The 17,548-nt window shown below is 42.6% G+C and overlaps 1 protein-coding gene and 1 pseudogene across 1 annotated transcript; one reads left to right on the top strand and one right to left on the bottom strand.

The window, feature by feature from the left end:
* Positions 1-2,334: 2,334 nt before the first annotated feature.
* On the top strand, positions 2,335-3,918 carry LOC132351018 (importin subunit alpha-1-like; annotated as a pseudogene).
* A 3,670-nt stretch (positions 3,919-7,588) lies between these two features.
* On the bottom strand, positions 7,589-16,737 carry HENMT1 (HEN methyltransferase 1). Its single transcript, XM_059900731.1, has 7 exons — positions 16,717-16,737; positions 15,093-15,221; positions 13,244-13,356; positions 11,392-11,526; positions 9,261-9,440; positions 8,523-8,697; positions 7,589-7,999 (listed from the first exon to the last, which is right to left on the bottom strand). Exons 1-7 carry the CDS (start codon positions 16,735-16,737, stop codon positions 7,589-7,591), a joined length of 1,164 nt encoding a protein of 387 aa, XP_059756714.1.
* Positions 16,738-17,548: the final 811 nt, after the last annotated feature.

Here is a 17,548-nt window from a genome sequence, read left to right on the forward strand (position 1 = left end):
TTCAGCAGTTTCCTGAGTATGCGTGGCAGAGCTTCAAACCTCTAAAGAAAATGGGCATAACTAGGATTTTTTTTTTTTTTTTTTTTTTTTTTTTTTGCATCTTATTTATATCAGGTAGTCCTCAAAGCAAATGAATGCATTTAAGTGGGAAAAGTGTGCCACCTTCTGGTACTGAACTTCAATGATTCAGTTCAAATCTACCGCTCCCACATGATCCTGTGTCTGGCTCTTCTTTCCCCTATATTCTTTGGAATTAAGACCAAAGGAAAAACATATTTTATATTTTTTCAGTAGTAAATTTTAAAAATTTGAAATACTTAAAAAGATTTTAAAGCATTGCATACTTTGCTTAAATAAGGCAAAATTGTTCTTAGTGTGGGATTAATGAAAGATGCTGTAAGTTCAGTGACACGATGATTCCTCCTAGAAAAGACTGGGTGATCAGCATGATAAAGGGATTCCAGACAGAGGGGCAAGGCTGGACAAAGACACAGCAATGAAAGCAAAGTATCTGAGTCAAGGATGAGGTGTGAAAGTAGGGAGCAATGCAGTGTTTCCAGGTAAGAATAGAATGACCAGAGTTTAATTTCCAGGTAGGGTCACAGCATACAGGATGAAATGGAGTAGGTAGCAATAACTGCAGCAATGCTGGCACAGAGTACATACAGCTTGACAGGAACTTAGAAACCAACAGATAAATGGGCATAGGCCCTTGACAGTTAACTTTCAAAAGACAGGTGTATAACTAGCCTTCCCCTGGCTTCAAAAACTAGTCACAAAAGAGGTGAAATTAACATTTACTGTACAAACTTGACTTCCAGCTCCTACAAGCTGGCTTGCTAGATCTCACCAATACTCTTAAATGTTCCCTATTTCAGGATATCCCCAAAGATGTGCACCGTATTCAGTGATAAACCGTGGTGACCATAGCTAACACCTGCATCCTCCATGAACGTATAATCAAGATTCCACCATGGCACCGCTGGCAGTGCTCAGTCCCTGACCTCCAGTCTACAACTGCTCAGCTCAGTCTCCACAGTACCAGCTGTAATGAGATTTTGTTGGCACCCAAACTCTAGCTGAGGGCATTACTTTCATTTGGAATAATTTCCTGACAGAAATGAGCCCCAGGGGCTTGAGAGCAATACTTTAAAGAGAGCTGAACTGCTGGGTATGCTGTAGACAGGAGGGTTAGAAAGGCAGGAGGGGGTTGGGAGGTGAGAAGCTAAGGGAAGGACGTGGAGACTGGCGCTGTGTAGAAGTGCTCTGTGAGTCTTGTGGAGACACCGAAGGGGTTTCACATCTCTATTGTGTGGCAATTGCACCAGAGGAGTGCTGTGAGCTTCTCAGAAATTCTTAAAGGGGTTTTGGAATTGCCCAGACCATGGAAATAGGAATTACGGGCAAATCTTACTCAGAACAAGGAGGAGGGAAGTTCCACCTAATACCTGGCAACACAAATTTCAACCTGCTCTGGTGGGTGGGCCATGGTGGTGCCAGTGGTGGTAATTTTCCCACAAAAATCTGCAGATAGAACTCTGCCCCCTTACAGAACCACATTTTTTCGTCATCATACAGTGCACTTTAACTCCTTGGAGCAAAGTTTGCTATTCGTAAGGCCTTTATAGTTACAAAACTTGGCCCATTCAGGTGGTTTTCCAAAAAACTGGAACAACCTGCCCCCCAAAAGGCCACTAGTTCTTGCAAAATTGGAATTTACTTGTACTTAACTGGGAACAAGAAACCTTAATAGTTTTCTAGGGAGTGAAATGGAAGAGTTGGGGGCAAACTGTTGAGGGAGATTTAATTTCTCCTTTACATCCTTATGAGCAGTCTGGGTTTTTAGCATGAACTTGCATTACTATTACCGTTTTATTAAAAAGGAGATGTAGGGCTGACCGTGGTGGACTTTTCTGTTTTTTTATCTTTTTTTCTTTTTAATCTTTTTTTTAAATTTTTTAAAATTAATTAATTTATTTATTTATTTTGCTGTGTTGGGTCTTCGTTTCTGTGCGAGGGCTTTCTCCAGTTGCGGCAAGCGGGGGCCACTCTTCATCACAGTGCACGAGCCTCTCACTATCGCAGCCTCTCTTGTTGCGGAGCACAGGGTCCTGACACGCAGGCTCAGTAATTGTGGCTCACGGGCCCAGTTGCTCCGCGGCATGTGGGATCTTCCCAGACCAGGGCTCGAACCCGTGTCCCCTGCATTGGCAGGCAGATTCTCAACCACTGCGCCAGCAGGGAAGCCCCGTGGTGGACATTTTGAGGGCAGCCGAGCTGCCTCCTGTGGAAGCTTGAGCCGGCTGTGTAGCTTTCTCCCTTTGTCTCATAACCATGTCCACCAGTGAGAATGCTAATTCACCAGCCGCCCACCTTAACAGATTCAAGAACAAGGGGAAAGAGTACAGAAATGAGGCAGCGCCGAATAGAAGTTAATGTGGAGCTCAGGAAAGCTAAGAAGGATGACCAGATGCTGAAAAGGAGAAACGTCAGCTCTTTTCCAGATGCTGCTGCTTCTCCACTGCAGGAAAACCGCAACAACCAGCACACTGTAAATTGGTCTGTTGATGACATTGTCAAAGGCATAAGTAGCAACAATTTGGAAAGCCAACTCCAAGCTACTCAAGCTGCTAGGAAACTGCTTTCTAGGGAAAAACAGCCCCCCATAGACAACGGGCGGGTTTGATTCCAAAATTTGCGTCCTGCTTGGGCAGAACTGATTGTAGTCCCATCCAGTTTGAATCTGCTTGGGCCCTCACTAACATTGCTTCTGGGACATCAGAACAGACCAAGGCTGTGGTAGATGGAGGTGCTATCCCAGCATTCATTTCTCTGTTGGCATCTCCCCACGCTCACATCAGTGAACAAGCTCTGTGGGCTCTAGGAAACATTGCAGGTGATGGCTTGGTTTTCCGAGACTTGGTTATCAAGTATGGTGCAGTTGACCCGCTGTAGGCACTTCTGGAGGTTCCTGATATGTCATCTTTAGCATGTGGTTACTTACGTAATCTCACCTGGACACTTTCAAATCTCTGTCACAACAAGAATCCTGCACCACCCCCCTTAGATGCTGTTGAGCAAATTCTTCCTACTTTAGTTCGTCTCCTGCATCATGATGATCCAGAAGTTTTAGCTGATACCTGCTGGTCTATTTCCTACCTTACTGATGGTACAAATGAACAGATTGAAATGGTTGTGAAAACTGGGGTTGTACCCCAACCTGTGAAGCTTTTAGGAGCTACTGAATTGCCAATCGTGACTCCCGCGCGAAGAGCCATAGGGAATACTGTCACTGGGACAGATGAATAGACTCAGGTTGTAACAGATGCAGGAGCACTTGCCATCTTTCCCAGCCTGCGAACAAACTCCAAAACAAATACTCAGAAGGAAGCTACGTGGACAATGTCAAACATCACGGCTGGCTGCCAGGACCAGATACAACAAGTTGTACATCATGGATAAGTCCCGTTCCTTGTTGGCGTTCTCTCTAAGGCAGACTTTAAGACACAAAAGGAAAATGTATCGGCTGTGACCAACTATACACGTGGCGTAACAGTTGAGCAGATCGTATACCTTGTTCATTGTGGCATAATAGAACCGTTGATGAACCTCCTAACTGCGAAAGACACCAAAATTATTCTGGTTATTCTGGATGCCATTTCAAATATCTTTCAGGCTGCTGAGAAACTAGGTGAAACTGAGAAACTTAGTATAATGATTGAAGAATGTGGAGGTTTAGACAAAATAGAAGCTCTACAAAACCATGAAAATGAGTCTGTGTACAAAGCTTCATTAAACTTGATTGAGACGTATTTCTCTGTGGAGGAAGAGGAAGATCAAAATGTTGTGCCAGAAACTACCTCTGAAGGGTTTACATTCCAAGTTCAGGATGGCACTGCTGGGACCTTCAACTTTTAGACTGTACACCTGAGGCATTAAGTTGTTCGTTGTGTACTATGTTTGGTAGAAGTTTGTCTTACTGTTTCTCTACTAAGAACTCTTTTTATACATGGTTTGTTATTGTAGCACTTTTTACAGAGAAACTATACTTGAACAGTTCTAAACTGTACATACTGTATGAAGCTTCTCCTCTCAATGGGTTTCTTATTTCTATGTGGAATTTCATATCTTGCAGTGCCCTGTAAATAAAGATTAAATTCCACCCTTTTCTTTACTTCAAAAAAAAAAAGCAGATGTAATCATTAAAAAGAATGGAGTACAAATAGATGGAAGTGAATTTATAAAATATATTACTAATGATAAGGCTGCATCAAAATGTATAATACCATTTATGTGAAATAATTGATATCAGAATAGATATTTTATCCACTGGAATTCTATGAGGAATGGTGGACTCTCTAAGAAAAGCAGTAAATTTGAGAGGCAGGAAGTTCTCAGTGGTGTTCCCAATGGCAGGCATTAAGGAAAAGGTTTAAAGTCTACAACGTTTAGGGAATTCCCTGGTGGCCCAGTGGTTAGGACTCCCCGCTCTCACTGCCAGGGGCCCGGGTTCAGTCCCTGGTCAGGGAACTAAGATCCCGCAAGCTGTGCGGTGCAAAGTTTCCTTTAAATTCCATCAATGAAAAGATTTTTATTTTATTTTATTTTATTTTTTTATTTTTTTTATTTTATTATTTATGGCTGTGTTGGGTCTTCGTTTCTGTGCGAGGGCTTTCTCTAGTTGCGGCAAGCGGGGGCCACTCCTCATTGCGGTGCACGGGCCTCTCACTATCGCGACCTCTCTTGTTGCGGAGCACAGGCTCCAGACGCGCAGGCTCAGTAATTGTGGCTCACGGGCCTAGTTGCTACGCGCCATGTGGGATCTTTCCAGACCAGGGCTCGAACCCGTGTCCCCTGCATTGGGAGGCAGACTCTCAACCACTGCACCACCAGGGAAGCCTGAAAAAATTTTTAAATTATGTAAAACATTTCTCCCGGGACTTCCCTGGTGGCGCAGTAGTTAAGAATCCACCTGCCAATGCAGGGGACATGGGTTCAAGCCTTTGTCCAGGAAGATCCCACATGCCGCGGAGCAAGTAAGCCCGTGCGCCACAACTACTGAGCCTGCGCTCTAGAGCCCATGAGCCACAACTACTGAGCCCACATGCCACAACTACTGAGCCCGCATGCCACAACTACTGAGCCTGCGCACCACAACTACTGAGCCCACGCACCTAGAGCCCATGCTCCACAACAAGAGAAGCCACTGCAATGAGAAGCCCGTGCACCGCAATGAAGAGTACCCCCGCTCGCTGCAACTAGAGAAAGCCCACGCACAGCAACGAAGACCCAATGCAGCCAAAATAAAAAACAGTTCCCCAGATACAAAGGGCCTACTAATATGCAGCCCGCCAAACTGGGAAGGGAGGGACCCACTCCCAGCACGGCATGATTGTGAAATTTCAGATAAGATTATGTCCCTTCTCAGGAACCTCCTGGCAAATTATTCTCAGAAACACAGTAGTGATGAAAAGCCACAGGCCATCCAGCACTGCACCCTGGGGAGCTGGTTTCCAATGAGCTAGGGGTGGCAGTAAAGGGAGCGGGAGGCAAGTGTAACAGAGGCAGCGGCTGGAGGGGACTATACCGCATTTCAGCAGGTCCCGACACTCCACGAGTATCTGAGACACCTGAAATCTGGCTAGGTACTATACAACCTGTTCCATATACAGATATGGGTAGGGTTGCCAGCGTTGTTTCCTTTAAATCAGATATTTGATCATTTGGTCTCAGAAAGACTCTTGTATGTAGAATTATTGTGTTCACTTTTCCATTCAACTCATGTAGTTGCAACATTGAAAGTTACTCTGTCCCCACAGGAGCATTTGCTGACCCCCAGCTTAGAACCATTCAACATGCAAATAAAGACCTGTATCAAGACAGGGAGGTAAAGACAGATTAAGAAGAATGTAGGTGCAGGAGTTGCAGAGACGTGGGCGAGCCGTGGGGAGTGTGGCCCCGTCACCCATGGCAATTAAATTATGAGCATTTAAACACTTCTGGGAGGTGCTTAAGCCTGAACAAAGTTAATTTTTGGAGACTTGGCTAGATCTTGGCCCTAACAGAAGAGCAATGGGAAGAAAACCCTAGAAAGTTGCACAGGCCTAGAAAGGTGAGGACAGAGGGCCCTTTGGGCAGGGTGGGGATGCAAAACTCTAGATTGCATGCATTCAGGAGTAAAATCAGTGCAAGTACACAGAGGGGATCTGACGGAGCAGTCTGAGTAATACCGTTCTCTTCCAGAACCCCTTTTTTTCTACTCACCCCCCCTGGCCAAATCCACTTTCCATTGACTTAATTATTAACCCTTCAAAACTCAGCTTGAGAATTACAGCCCCAAGGAAGCCCTTCCCAGGTACCCACCCTGCCCAGCCACAGCCTGTTTCAGGACATTCCAGTTGTGGCAGGTGGTCACCATGTTCTCTCTCCCCCTTGTTCCTTGACAGAAGCCCACCAAATGGGCACGTGGCATCCCAGGAAAAAAAGACTGCCCTTCCCAGCATCCCTTGCTGTAAGGTATGGCCATGAGTTTTCCGTCTGGCCAAGCAGCAGGAGCAGTGCAACAGACCTTACCCGGCAGCCGGCACGTGCCCTTCATCCTTTCCCTTTTCTGCTGGTTTGGAATACACAAGTGGTAGCTAAAGCTCAAACATCCATCTCTGTCCCCAAGGTGCACAGGAAGTACAGTGGAAAGGCAAGATGGGCATATGGGTCCATAGGGGTCCCTGTGATTGATAGTACAGCTGCCATACCTGGTTGGCTAACCTCTGCACTCCCACGCCTTAGAAAGAAATGTCTCGACACTTCCCTGGTGGCGCAGTGGTTAAGAATCTGCCTGCCAGTGCAGGGGGACACGGGTTCAAGCCCTGGTCTGGGAAGATCCCACGTGCCGCGGAGCAACTAAGCCCGTGCGCCACAACTACTGAGCCTGCGCTCTAGAGCCCACGAGCCACAACTACTGAGCCTGTGTGCCTAGAGCCCGTGCTCTGCAACAAGAGAAGCCACCGCAATGAGAAGCCCGCGCACCGCAACGAAGAGTAGCCACTGTTTGCTGCCACTAGAGAAAGTCCGCGCGCAGCAACGAAGACCCAACGCAGCCAAAAACAAAAATAAATAAATAAATAAATAAATAAATAAATAAGAAATGTCTCATTTGGACTTTTTTTCCCCATTACAAGAAGCTGTATTTCCCTCTCTCCTACTGCTACTACCACCCCAATTCCAGCCAGTAAGCTCCCAGAGAGCAAAACTCAAAAACCACAGGCAATGTTTTAATTATGAAGTTTTGTTCCTTTCAAATACCTGCATTCCTGTTTTGTATGTGTTTTAGGCTAAGTATTACAGGTTAGAATTTAGCCCAGAGTAGGTAGAGGTTTTAAAACTACTCTACCCCCTGGGAAAAGATTGTAAACACTACAAGATAATTCAGTTTTCTTTAAAAACTCTTTAATGTCACATTCAACACACAAGAAAACAAAAGTTAGGTGATTTTTAATTTAAAAGTTACCTGAATTATGGCTGCACAAAGTTTAATTCTAAATGAGCCCCATTATTGCTAAGACCCTGAATGTCAGGAAATAAAGAAGGCTCAGTAGTCACCACAATCATGCAAGTCAACCTTCACTGCAGAACCATCGCAGTTCAGTTCTACTACATCAGCAAGGAACTCTCTCAGCTTCTCTACATTACCACATATGTGCCGCAGCCTGGGACAAGCAATGATTCTCTCCAGGGGTACATAAAACTTATCTCCAATACAGAAGGGTTGGGGAGTCATCTCCATGGCTTTGTCTGCCTCTGTGAGTACTGGAACTGGAAGGTCTGAGATGAATTTTCTTGTTGGGTTGCCAGGGTCTGCGGACTCAGGTTCCAACTCGTGCTGTCTCAGAGTCACTTGACATCTCCGTTTCATTCTGTGCACCTCTCGGTACACTAGATAAGTCACTACACGTCTACAGTAATTCATTTGCTGTAAACTCGGGTATGAGGTCGTATAAATCTGAAGAGAAAAAAATGCAAAAGACTGGAAATAGAAGAAAATTTTCAAAACCACTAGTAACCTAGTTACCACATAACCTAGTAACTAGTTACCACATTAGAATTAACTGTACATACAGATAAGCATATGTACATGACAAACCCTACCCATTGTGAATGCTACAGTTATAATGGGAGTCCAAAACTATTGACATAGACACTCTTCACCATATTCTTCATCATACATACCTCCCAAAACCAAAAGGGTCTGACAAGCTTGGAGGCTCAATTTCATGTCATTTCCCTAACCAAGCTACAGAAACTGCTAATCCTAACAGATTACAAAAGCGGGAGGGTGGTTTGCTGGAGCAAACAGCCTGGAAGTATTTCTAAGACAACAGCAGATCATTCTCTGTAACATGCTTTGAGACACTGTGGGGCATGGGATTCTCCTCAAAAAAGGTCACTAACACTTCTCAATAGTAGGGACTCATTTCACCATCCCAATAAATGAACTTGCTCTCAGAGCCACAGAGAATACTCACAACTTCATAAACATGTTCGCCATGGTGCTCCAAAACAGCAGATTCAGTTGCCTTTGCTTTTTTCCGGAAGACCCCTATCTGGGTACAACATCCAACATCCTCAGCTCCTGCTGGTGGTTCTCCCACACCAGTAAACTCCACAGAGTAACTGTAGCGATTGGCCACGTCTAAAGCCCTAAAGTCAAAACAAAGAGAAAAATCATTTTTCTAAACTATTGTTAAACAACCATGTCCAGTAGCACAGAACATGAAACTTACAAGACAAAACAAGCTGCAATTCCTACAACACCACCTAATGCCATATCACGGGGTTTGCTTATTTCTGTTAAGAGCGTTAAGGCAATGACAGTGTCAGTTTCCCAGTAACCACAAGAATATGGAGCAGTATGCAGGGACGGACAAGGAAACCAGAAGGGCTATAATCCCAACTCCTACCTGGGTTTGCAATTATGCCAGAACATGACCATCTGTCATGCTCCTGGGAGATAACTCCTGACACCTTCACGTGAAAGGTACCTGCTGCCCACACACCCTTTCCACACGTGCCTGCCTGTGGGACCTGACAGAGAAAATAATGCCCAAATGTGGTGGTTTCTTAATGATTATATGCGAAGTTGCACTTTGGGAATCAATTTTATTGGAATAAAATAAGAAATAATTGTAGATAATAAGATTTACTTCATAGGGTTGAAAACTCCAGCACAGTCACAAAAAAAACAAAAACACTTAAGAACTCACCAGGTCTGAAACTGCATTCTACTCCACTCAAATTTGTGATCTGAATCTCTGAAGACTGTAGATGGAAACAGGGAATTGAAATCAGAGTTCGGTGTGCTGATGACAATCATGGCTGGAGACATGTACCCAAATACGACTTCAGGAAACTTCGCCAGATCTTCTGAATCAAAATGTTCTATTCTAAAGTGGTAAGTGAGAAAGATATAAGGAAACCTAGCTTCACTTGCAAGTAGTTTCCTAATTGATTTTGCAAAACAACTTCTAAGCATGGACCTCTCAGACCAGATAAGAGAAATATGGTTCAGCATTATTCACAATAGCCAAAAGGTGGCTGTAAACAGATGAACGGATAAGCAAACTGTGACACATACAATGGAATATTCAGACTTAAAAAGGAAATTCAGACCCGGGCTGCACATGGATGACAGTTATCATTGCTCCCTGGCTCTTTAACCAATGCTCTAATGTTCTCCATAAGTAATTTCAAACATTAGGCACCTACTACGTGCCAGGCAACAGGAAATACAAAAGAGAAACACTCTGCTCTAGAGAACACATTACTAAAAACTGGAAATCTGAACACAGTACCAGGTAAACCGACCCCAGAATAAGACCCTTAACTACTATTAAAAGGTCATTAAGAGACATCTTGGTTTCTGAATACCATTTCCCATTAAAAGGAACCAGAAATGGCAGACTGGGAAGGAAAAGTAGACAACCAGCCTGGTACATCTTGCTACGCCAGAAATAAAGTGCTCAAAAAAGGACAGACATATCACAAGGACACAGGAGTCAGCTTGAAGGGACCCCCACTGACCAATCTTGGGAATATCTGAGCAGCAAAATACAGTAAGTTACAAACCATTAAAAAAAAAATGGAAATTCATGAGTTCATACTGATGATAAATAAGTGAGGTGGGAGGGCTCTTGACTAGTAAATACAGAGAAGTGCTGAAATTGCAAAAACCATTTGCCACCATATAATATAGGGAAATTTGGGGGGGAAATACGGATGAGTAAAAAGATATGTGTATGGTCTGCAGTCTCCAGACTGCTTATCAGTTGTCAGGGGTGAGGGGGATGAGGGGGAGTAGTAATTGTACAGCTAAGCAACCACACCTTGTCTGGGAAGATCAAAATTAACCTCCCCAAGGACAAACGGATATTGGTGCCTCCAGATGGAATGACCCGAGGATCCAAATAACATCTTCAGTGCTCTACTGTGTTCCAGGAATGCATCGCCTGAGTCTAATCATTAAAAGCCAAAAATGAAAAATATTCTTATTAAAAATAAAGGGAAGGGTTTCTCTGGTGGCGCAGGGGTTAAGAATCCGCCTGCCAATGCAGGGGACACAGGTTCGAGCCCTGGCCCGGGAAGATCCCACATGCCACGGAGCAACTAAGCCCGTGCGCCACAACTACTGAAGCCCGCGCACCTAGAGCCCGTGCTCCGCAACAAGAGAAGCCACCGCGATGAGAAGCCCGCACACCGCAACGAAGCCCCCACTCGCCACAACTAGAGAAAGCCTGCGCGCAGCAACAAAGACCCAACGCAGCCAAAAATAAATAAATAAATTTTAAAAGTAAAAAAAAATAAAGGGAACTGGGGAATTCCCTGGTGGTCCAGTGGTTAGGACTGAGAGCTTTCACTGGGTTCGATCCAGGGTCGGGGGACCAAGATCCCGCAAGCCTCGAGGCGTGGCCAAAAAAGAAAAGAAAAAAACAGCAACTGGTTATTTAATACTGAATTTATTAGGGGCAAAGGGTAAAACCTACCCTTAAATGGTTCAGAAAAAAAAAAAATGTGTGGAGGGAGAGGGAGACAGCAGGAGAGCACATATACACAAGATAAAATAAAGAAAATGTAAAAAAAAAAAAAAAAAATGTTAATCTGTGAATCAGGATAAAGGATATGGGTGTTCCTGGTACTTTATACATTTTGCATCTTACTTATAAACTTGAAATCATTTCCAAACAAAAAGGCCAGTAAAAAGCTAATCCCAGCTGACAAGCAATTTTATTTACAAATAACTCAGATTATGACAAATATCTAGGACACTAAGTTTACTGAGACTAATTTATTCCGATTTTTCAAATGAATGTATACAGTAAGAATCAGTTTAATACTTACAATTCAATACATGCTACCAAATCAAATCCAAGCAAACGACAGTCTTTCTCCAAAACAGAGCCATGATACAAGGTAATAACTAAATCCAGCTCTCGAGGATCCAGATGATCCCCCATGCATGGGGACAGCCTAGACCTGCAGAAGCATTATTGCAGAAGGAACATTTGAACACATATAATCTATTTGGAATATCTTACCAGCTACAGAAACTCTGATCCTCTGATAAATTATCTTCTGCCTACATTGGTAAGTCTGACATGGCCTATTTCCATGACTTGCTGTATTAAGCACAAGGTCATAGGGTAACTTCCTCTCTCATAGGGCATTTTTTTAATACATCTTTATTGGAGTATAATTGCTTCACAATGTTGTGTTAGTTTCTGTTGTACAACAAAGTGAATCAGCCATATGCATACATATATCCCCATATCCCCTCCCTCCCTCCCTCCCTATCCCACCCCTCCTGAGCTGATCTCCCTGTGCTATGCGGCTGCTTCCCACTAGCTATCTATTTTACATATGGTAGTGTGTATATGTCAATGCACTCTCACTTCGCCCCAGCTTCCCCTTCCTCCCCAGCCCCCCATGTCCTCAGGTCCATTCTCTATGTCTGTGTCTTTATTCCTGCCCTGCCACTAGGTTCATCAGTACCATTTTTTTTTTTTTAGATTCCACATGTATGTGTTAGCATACAGTATTTGTTTTTCTCTTCTGACTTACTTCACTCTATATGACAGACTCTAGGTCCATCCACTTCACTACAGATAACTCAATTTCGTTTCTTTTTGTGGCTTGAGTAATATTCCATTGCATATACGTGCCACATCTTTTTTATCCATTCATCTGTCGATGGACATTTAGGTTGCTTCCATGTCCTGGCTATTGTAAATAGTGCTGCAATGAACATTGTGGTATATGACTCTTTTTGAATTATCTCATAGGGCATTAAATGGCCAATGAGAACAAGATTTTTAATATTTGATATTCCTCTCATTATTAATACTTTTGGTTCTCTCACCTCACTTTGGATCAGTGATTTTCAATTTTTTGTTCTTTAGAAGAAAAACATTCTTAAAACAATCTGTGGAAGTCATATATGAGTGAGACTCATTCAAACTGAAGGAGGCCTCAGGCTTCTACCCCGGTGCTGTGGCAATTTAAATCCTCTGCTATAAGTTATCTTGGTGTTCAGCATTAGACTTTGCCGTTTGAAATTGAATTTGCAATGCTTTGATTGCTGTAATTACTGAATTGAAGCTATACTTTCTACATAGGTAGAAGCAAAACTTCTAGGTATTATTCACAACATACAGGCAAATCACTGTCATGGTAAAGGCATTATTTGGCGAGCCTGGGGCTCTCATAGTGCCTCCCTTTAAACAAGTTATAAAGAACTTGTATAAAAAACACTTCATCTGGGTGTAGAGAAGAAATGTTATGAACACCAAGGGTGGGGAAAGTGGCAGGGGGGTGGTGGTGTTGTGATGAATTGGGAGATTGGGATTGACATGTATACACTAATATGTATAAAATAGACAACAAGAACCTGCTGTATAAAAAAATAAATTAAATTCAAAAAAAACCCACTTTATCTGGGAATTCCCTGGCGAGCCAGTGGTTAGGGCTCTGCGCTTTCACTGCCGAGGGCCCAGGTTCAATCCCTGGTCGCAGAACTAAAATCCCATAAGCCGCGTGGCCATAAAAAAAAAAAACCACTTCATCTAACGATAATTAATAGTGCCACTAGTTTTACAACATCGTAAAGCAACTATACTCCAAAAAGAATTAATTTTTTTAAAAAGTGCCACTAGTTTTAGACTAATGCATAATTATTTTAGAAACTCAGTATTACCCATTCCATTTAAGTCTCCCTTCATTGATATCCACTCCAACAAGCTCTTCAATGCACTTTTGGTATTTTAATATCACTAGGAGGCAAACATCACCACACCCCAAGTCTGCAACCTGTAGATGAGAAAGAATGTTATTTCAAAGACATTATAGCCAGAAGTCACATATGATCAACCATGTTTTTTTTTTTTTTTCCAGAAGTAGTGGGTATCAAAAGAATTATACAGTATCTTTTTGGTAGAAAAAATAAACAAAAAGGAAATTAACCGGAAACACTGTAAACCCCAGGGGAAAAAAATAAGGCCTGTTAACCTCCCATGACCTAACTAGAGTGTTTGGACAAAAAAACTAACTCAGGTATCAAGGTATATCCTAGGGGCCTGGCACAGGGAGAGCACACTTGACAGGCAAGTGTGCTAAGAGGAATCTGTGCCTCTGAGAAGCTTCAACAAGACTTAGAAAAGGATGCTGACTGAACATACCAGGATATAGCTTGATCTTGTTAATCTAATCCCCTTAATAAATATTCACACATTCTTAAAGATTTTTATTAAATCTGTTTTCTTCATCACACAACAGTCTTCATTAACCACAGGTGAGTTACCTATATATTTCTGAACCCCACTTTAGGTGAAAAGGGCAAATGAAGATAACTCATGACAGACACTTAAAAGTACCCACACCCAAAAAGATGTGCAATCTAAGTTGCACCCATGGTTATTCAGTAATTTTCCTCTTTTGAGGCAGGCACATTTATGGGATGGTGGAAGAAGGGGAACACAGAATTGAAAAATGAAAATCTAGTTTCAGAAAGCAAATCACTGGAAGCAATGAACTGTACTAATTTTTAAACAGTATACCCAATTTTCTTCCAAGCAGGAATTGAGCTGAAACTATACTAAGGATACATGAGCCCCATCACTACCTACAAACTACATAGCAAAAAGAAGTTTGTAGAGTTTAACTTTACAAAACTCATGAGAGAAACCACCATTTTCCTTAAGAAGTCTATCATCCTTTAGCCTGTAACTGACCCTATAGACTTCAGATATTCACTGGGCCTAGCCAGCTCCCTTGGTCCTATGAAATCCAAATACTGACACAGAAGGGAGGTGTTACCCAGACAGAATCCAGTGCCAGCACTGATCATGAACCTTTGCTACAAAGGGAAAGCGAATAAATGCCAAGGGCTCCTTGCCTTTCCCCCACCATTATTATCTAATTAAAAAGAACCACAGTACCTATGTCCACAAGACTAGTCTGCTTGATGTTCGGACTAAATGCTCTAGAAATGTAGAACACATAAAGATCACATCCAATTGTAAAATGTCAAGATTTTCTGCACATCTGAAACTGGCAATGTTGAATTTTACCGGAGCTCTGTGCGGCTGGTTAACAGGTTAAAGGTATCCACCTATGCTTTGTATTTCCAGAAAGGGCTTTCAGAAGGTACCATATTCCCCCCACACTCACAGATGTTGCCTAGTGTTCCCATTCTTTGCCTTGAATGATTACCTTGACTACTTGTCCCAAAATTCTCCTCCCTCCAGGCCCCTGAACATTGGACTGTATTTAGCTAAGGATCCCTCCCAGAAAATAGGCTGGTTTCAGGGTTCACACATTCCACTGTCCAATCATACCACACTTGTATCCCACTTCCTCCTCTCTATAAAAGAAAAATCCTTTTTGCCCATTAAGGCAGATGCTCTCCCTATGCAACCCTTTCCCTCCTTGCAAAAGTCTTTTTGCATAGTCTCTGCTTACTTGCTAAGTCCTTACTAAGATTTTTTTATTTGACAAAGCATTACATAAGGCATTATTAACAAATGTTTGGAAAGAGAAATACCTACCTTCTTGGGTTGATGTTGCTCCACTAAATTTTTAACGAATTGGTAACGCTGTTTGTATAATGGAGGATTAAACTTAATTATCTTCTTGTTGGAGACTTCTTCAACATTACCATCAACCACACTATTGCACTGAAAGTTTACAAACAAAATAAAAGGTGGGGGGGAAGTGTTTTGATCATTCATGACTTCAGGAATTAAATAAGAAGAACGTTTTATGTCCCCCAACCACTTCATAGAACACATAGGCCCTTGAACCATCTCAAGTCCTAAGATCAGGTGGCACTGTGCTTCCTCCACACTTCATTTCATTTAAGCCTCCTCTCATGTCTTTTAAGTGATTATCTGGCTTTAATTCTCCCTATAGCCTAGAGTCGGCTGAAGAGAAAATTACTTATGAATACACTTAATAAAACAATTGGACGTCTCCTAGCCACACGGGACTTTTAGTGGAGTGAACTGCCAAAGCCTGGGGTCCAGGTCGGCAGGAGGCTAGAAGTTGTGTATAACTGACAAAGACTCTCCTTAACCAAACTGAAGTCAGACTGAGCCCTTTTTTTTTTTTTTAATTAATTTTTATTGGAGTATCGTTGCTTTACAGTGTTGTGTTAGTGTCTGCTGTACAGCAAAGTGAATCATGGGCCCTCTGTTGACTACACCTACCTGGACCCTGTCCTATCTTTGGCTGGCCTGGCCCAGTTTTAGCAGGAATCCTGCTAAGTCACCCACACTTGATATGTGCTCAATCTGTATCTGATCAAACACCTCATCCCCCGCCCTCAATGTATGATCAAGCTGGCCCACCTTCAGAAGCCTATCAAGTAGGTTTAGCAAGAACCCCATACCCTTGATGGGGTTCTCCTCTCTTTTCCATCCACTGATTCCCTCTCTCTGCTCATATGCTATAAATCCCCCCCCCACCGTCTACTGCATGGATTTGGGCCCCACCCCTCTCCCCTACTGCAATGCTTTTATTGCAATAGTCCTAAGCAGTTTTCCTTTTTAATAGTCTTATTCGGAGCCTTTTACAAATGTGAAAATTTCCTTGACATGACCCCAGTAGAAAATAATGTCATGATTAACCCATAACTGCTGTTACTGGTGTTCCTAAATACTAGTCTTACAAAGGAATACAGTCCAAAAGGCACTAGAGCATTGCTGTCCAATAGAAATATGCAAATATGCAACCTTCTCATAGCCTATTTTTAATGTTTTTAAGAAGGTATAATTATATTAACCAATATATCTGAAATATTTCAAGATAAAATCAGAAATGCTTGATCTGTATTTGAATTTCAAAAGAAAAGGTACATTTAAAAAGATTCACATACCCAAGTTACTCCAAACATATTAAATGTTTTCTAATAATGAAATTTTTTAAAACTAATTTTAAAGTCAAGTGAAGTTCCGTTCCTCAGCTGTTCAAGCCACATCTCAAGTATTCAATAACCATGTGTAATATAACCATTTTATACTGTAAAAAGGACTTGAGCATCCGCGAGTTTTGGTGTGCACGGGGCGTCCTAGAACCAATACCCCACGGATACGAAGGGAGGGCTGTACCTCACAGTACATCGCGGGGATGACTTTTCCGAGTCATACAGCAGGTCACGAAGGGAAGCCTTACCTCTATGTTGTTTTCTGCCATTGTTTTCAAGTTTCGTTGAGACAAAAATGCAGATGTCTCCTTCAATCCCTAGGAATCAGCAACGACTAGGCTGTAAATACAATATATCAGTTTTTGTAGAAGAGAAGCCTGGACTGAATAGCTGCCTAGATCACTGAGAAGGAAGAGAGCGAGCTTTCTTCTTTCTCTTTACATTTAATCCACAGAATTTATCCAGGAAGTTCTGTTTCAGACAATATCAAAGAGGCTCAGGAAGCCTAAGTAACTTTCCGCCACGCCAAACACATGCAATAACACCCATTCTTTCCTTTTACTATTAGTTTAATACAAACTGAGCAATTCTATCAGTTGTGACTCATTAGAGCCCTCAACCTCACTCAAATTGCTTTCAACTACTCTTTCACACATGGTCGAAATGAAATTTAAAGAGAAAAGTGTCCTAAGCAAGTGATAAACTAAAGATGCCCCAGCATATATCCAATTCACTACTGGCCTTGAATTTAAGTTTTAGTTCTCTATTACACATCTGCCTCTATCAGCTAGAACTCAGTCTAAAAAGTAGACATGTCAATCTAACTTTTGAGTTATTCTCTAAATCTAACTCCGAAACCCTCCTCAAGCGAGACAGCGTTAAGGCATTTATAGAGCATGGGTCGATGCAACTATTACCTTCGAGTAAGAAGTACCTCCAAATGCACAAGCAAAGCGCGGCGGCGACCAGCAGATACTGCAGAGAAGAGCTCTGCAGAGAAGAGTGGTTCCCTCAGAGCGGCGGCCGCACCTAACCCCGGTCCCCGCCCTTGACACCTGCGCACGCGCCGCCTCGCCACGT

The sequence above is a fragment of the Balaenoptera ricei genome, chromosome 1 (genome assembly GCF_028023285.1).
Source record: "Balaenoptera ricei isolate mBalRic1 chromosome 1, mBalRic1.hap2, whole genome shotgun sequence".
Classification (NCBI taxonomy): Eukaryota; Metazoa; Chordata; class Mammalia; order Artiodactyla; family Balaenopteridae; genus Balaenoptera; species Balaenoptera ricei.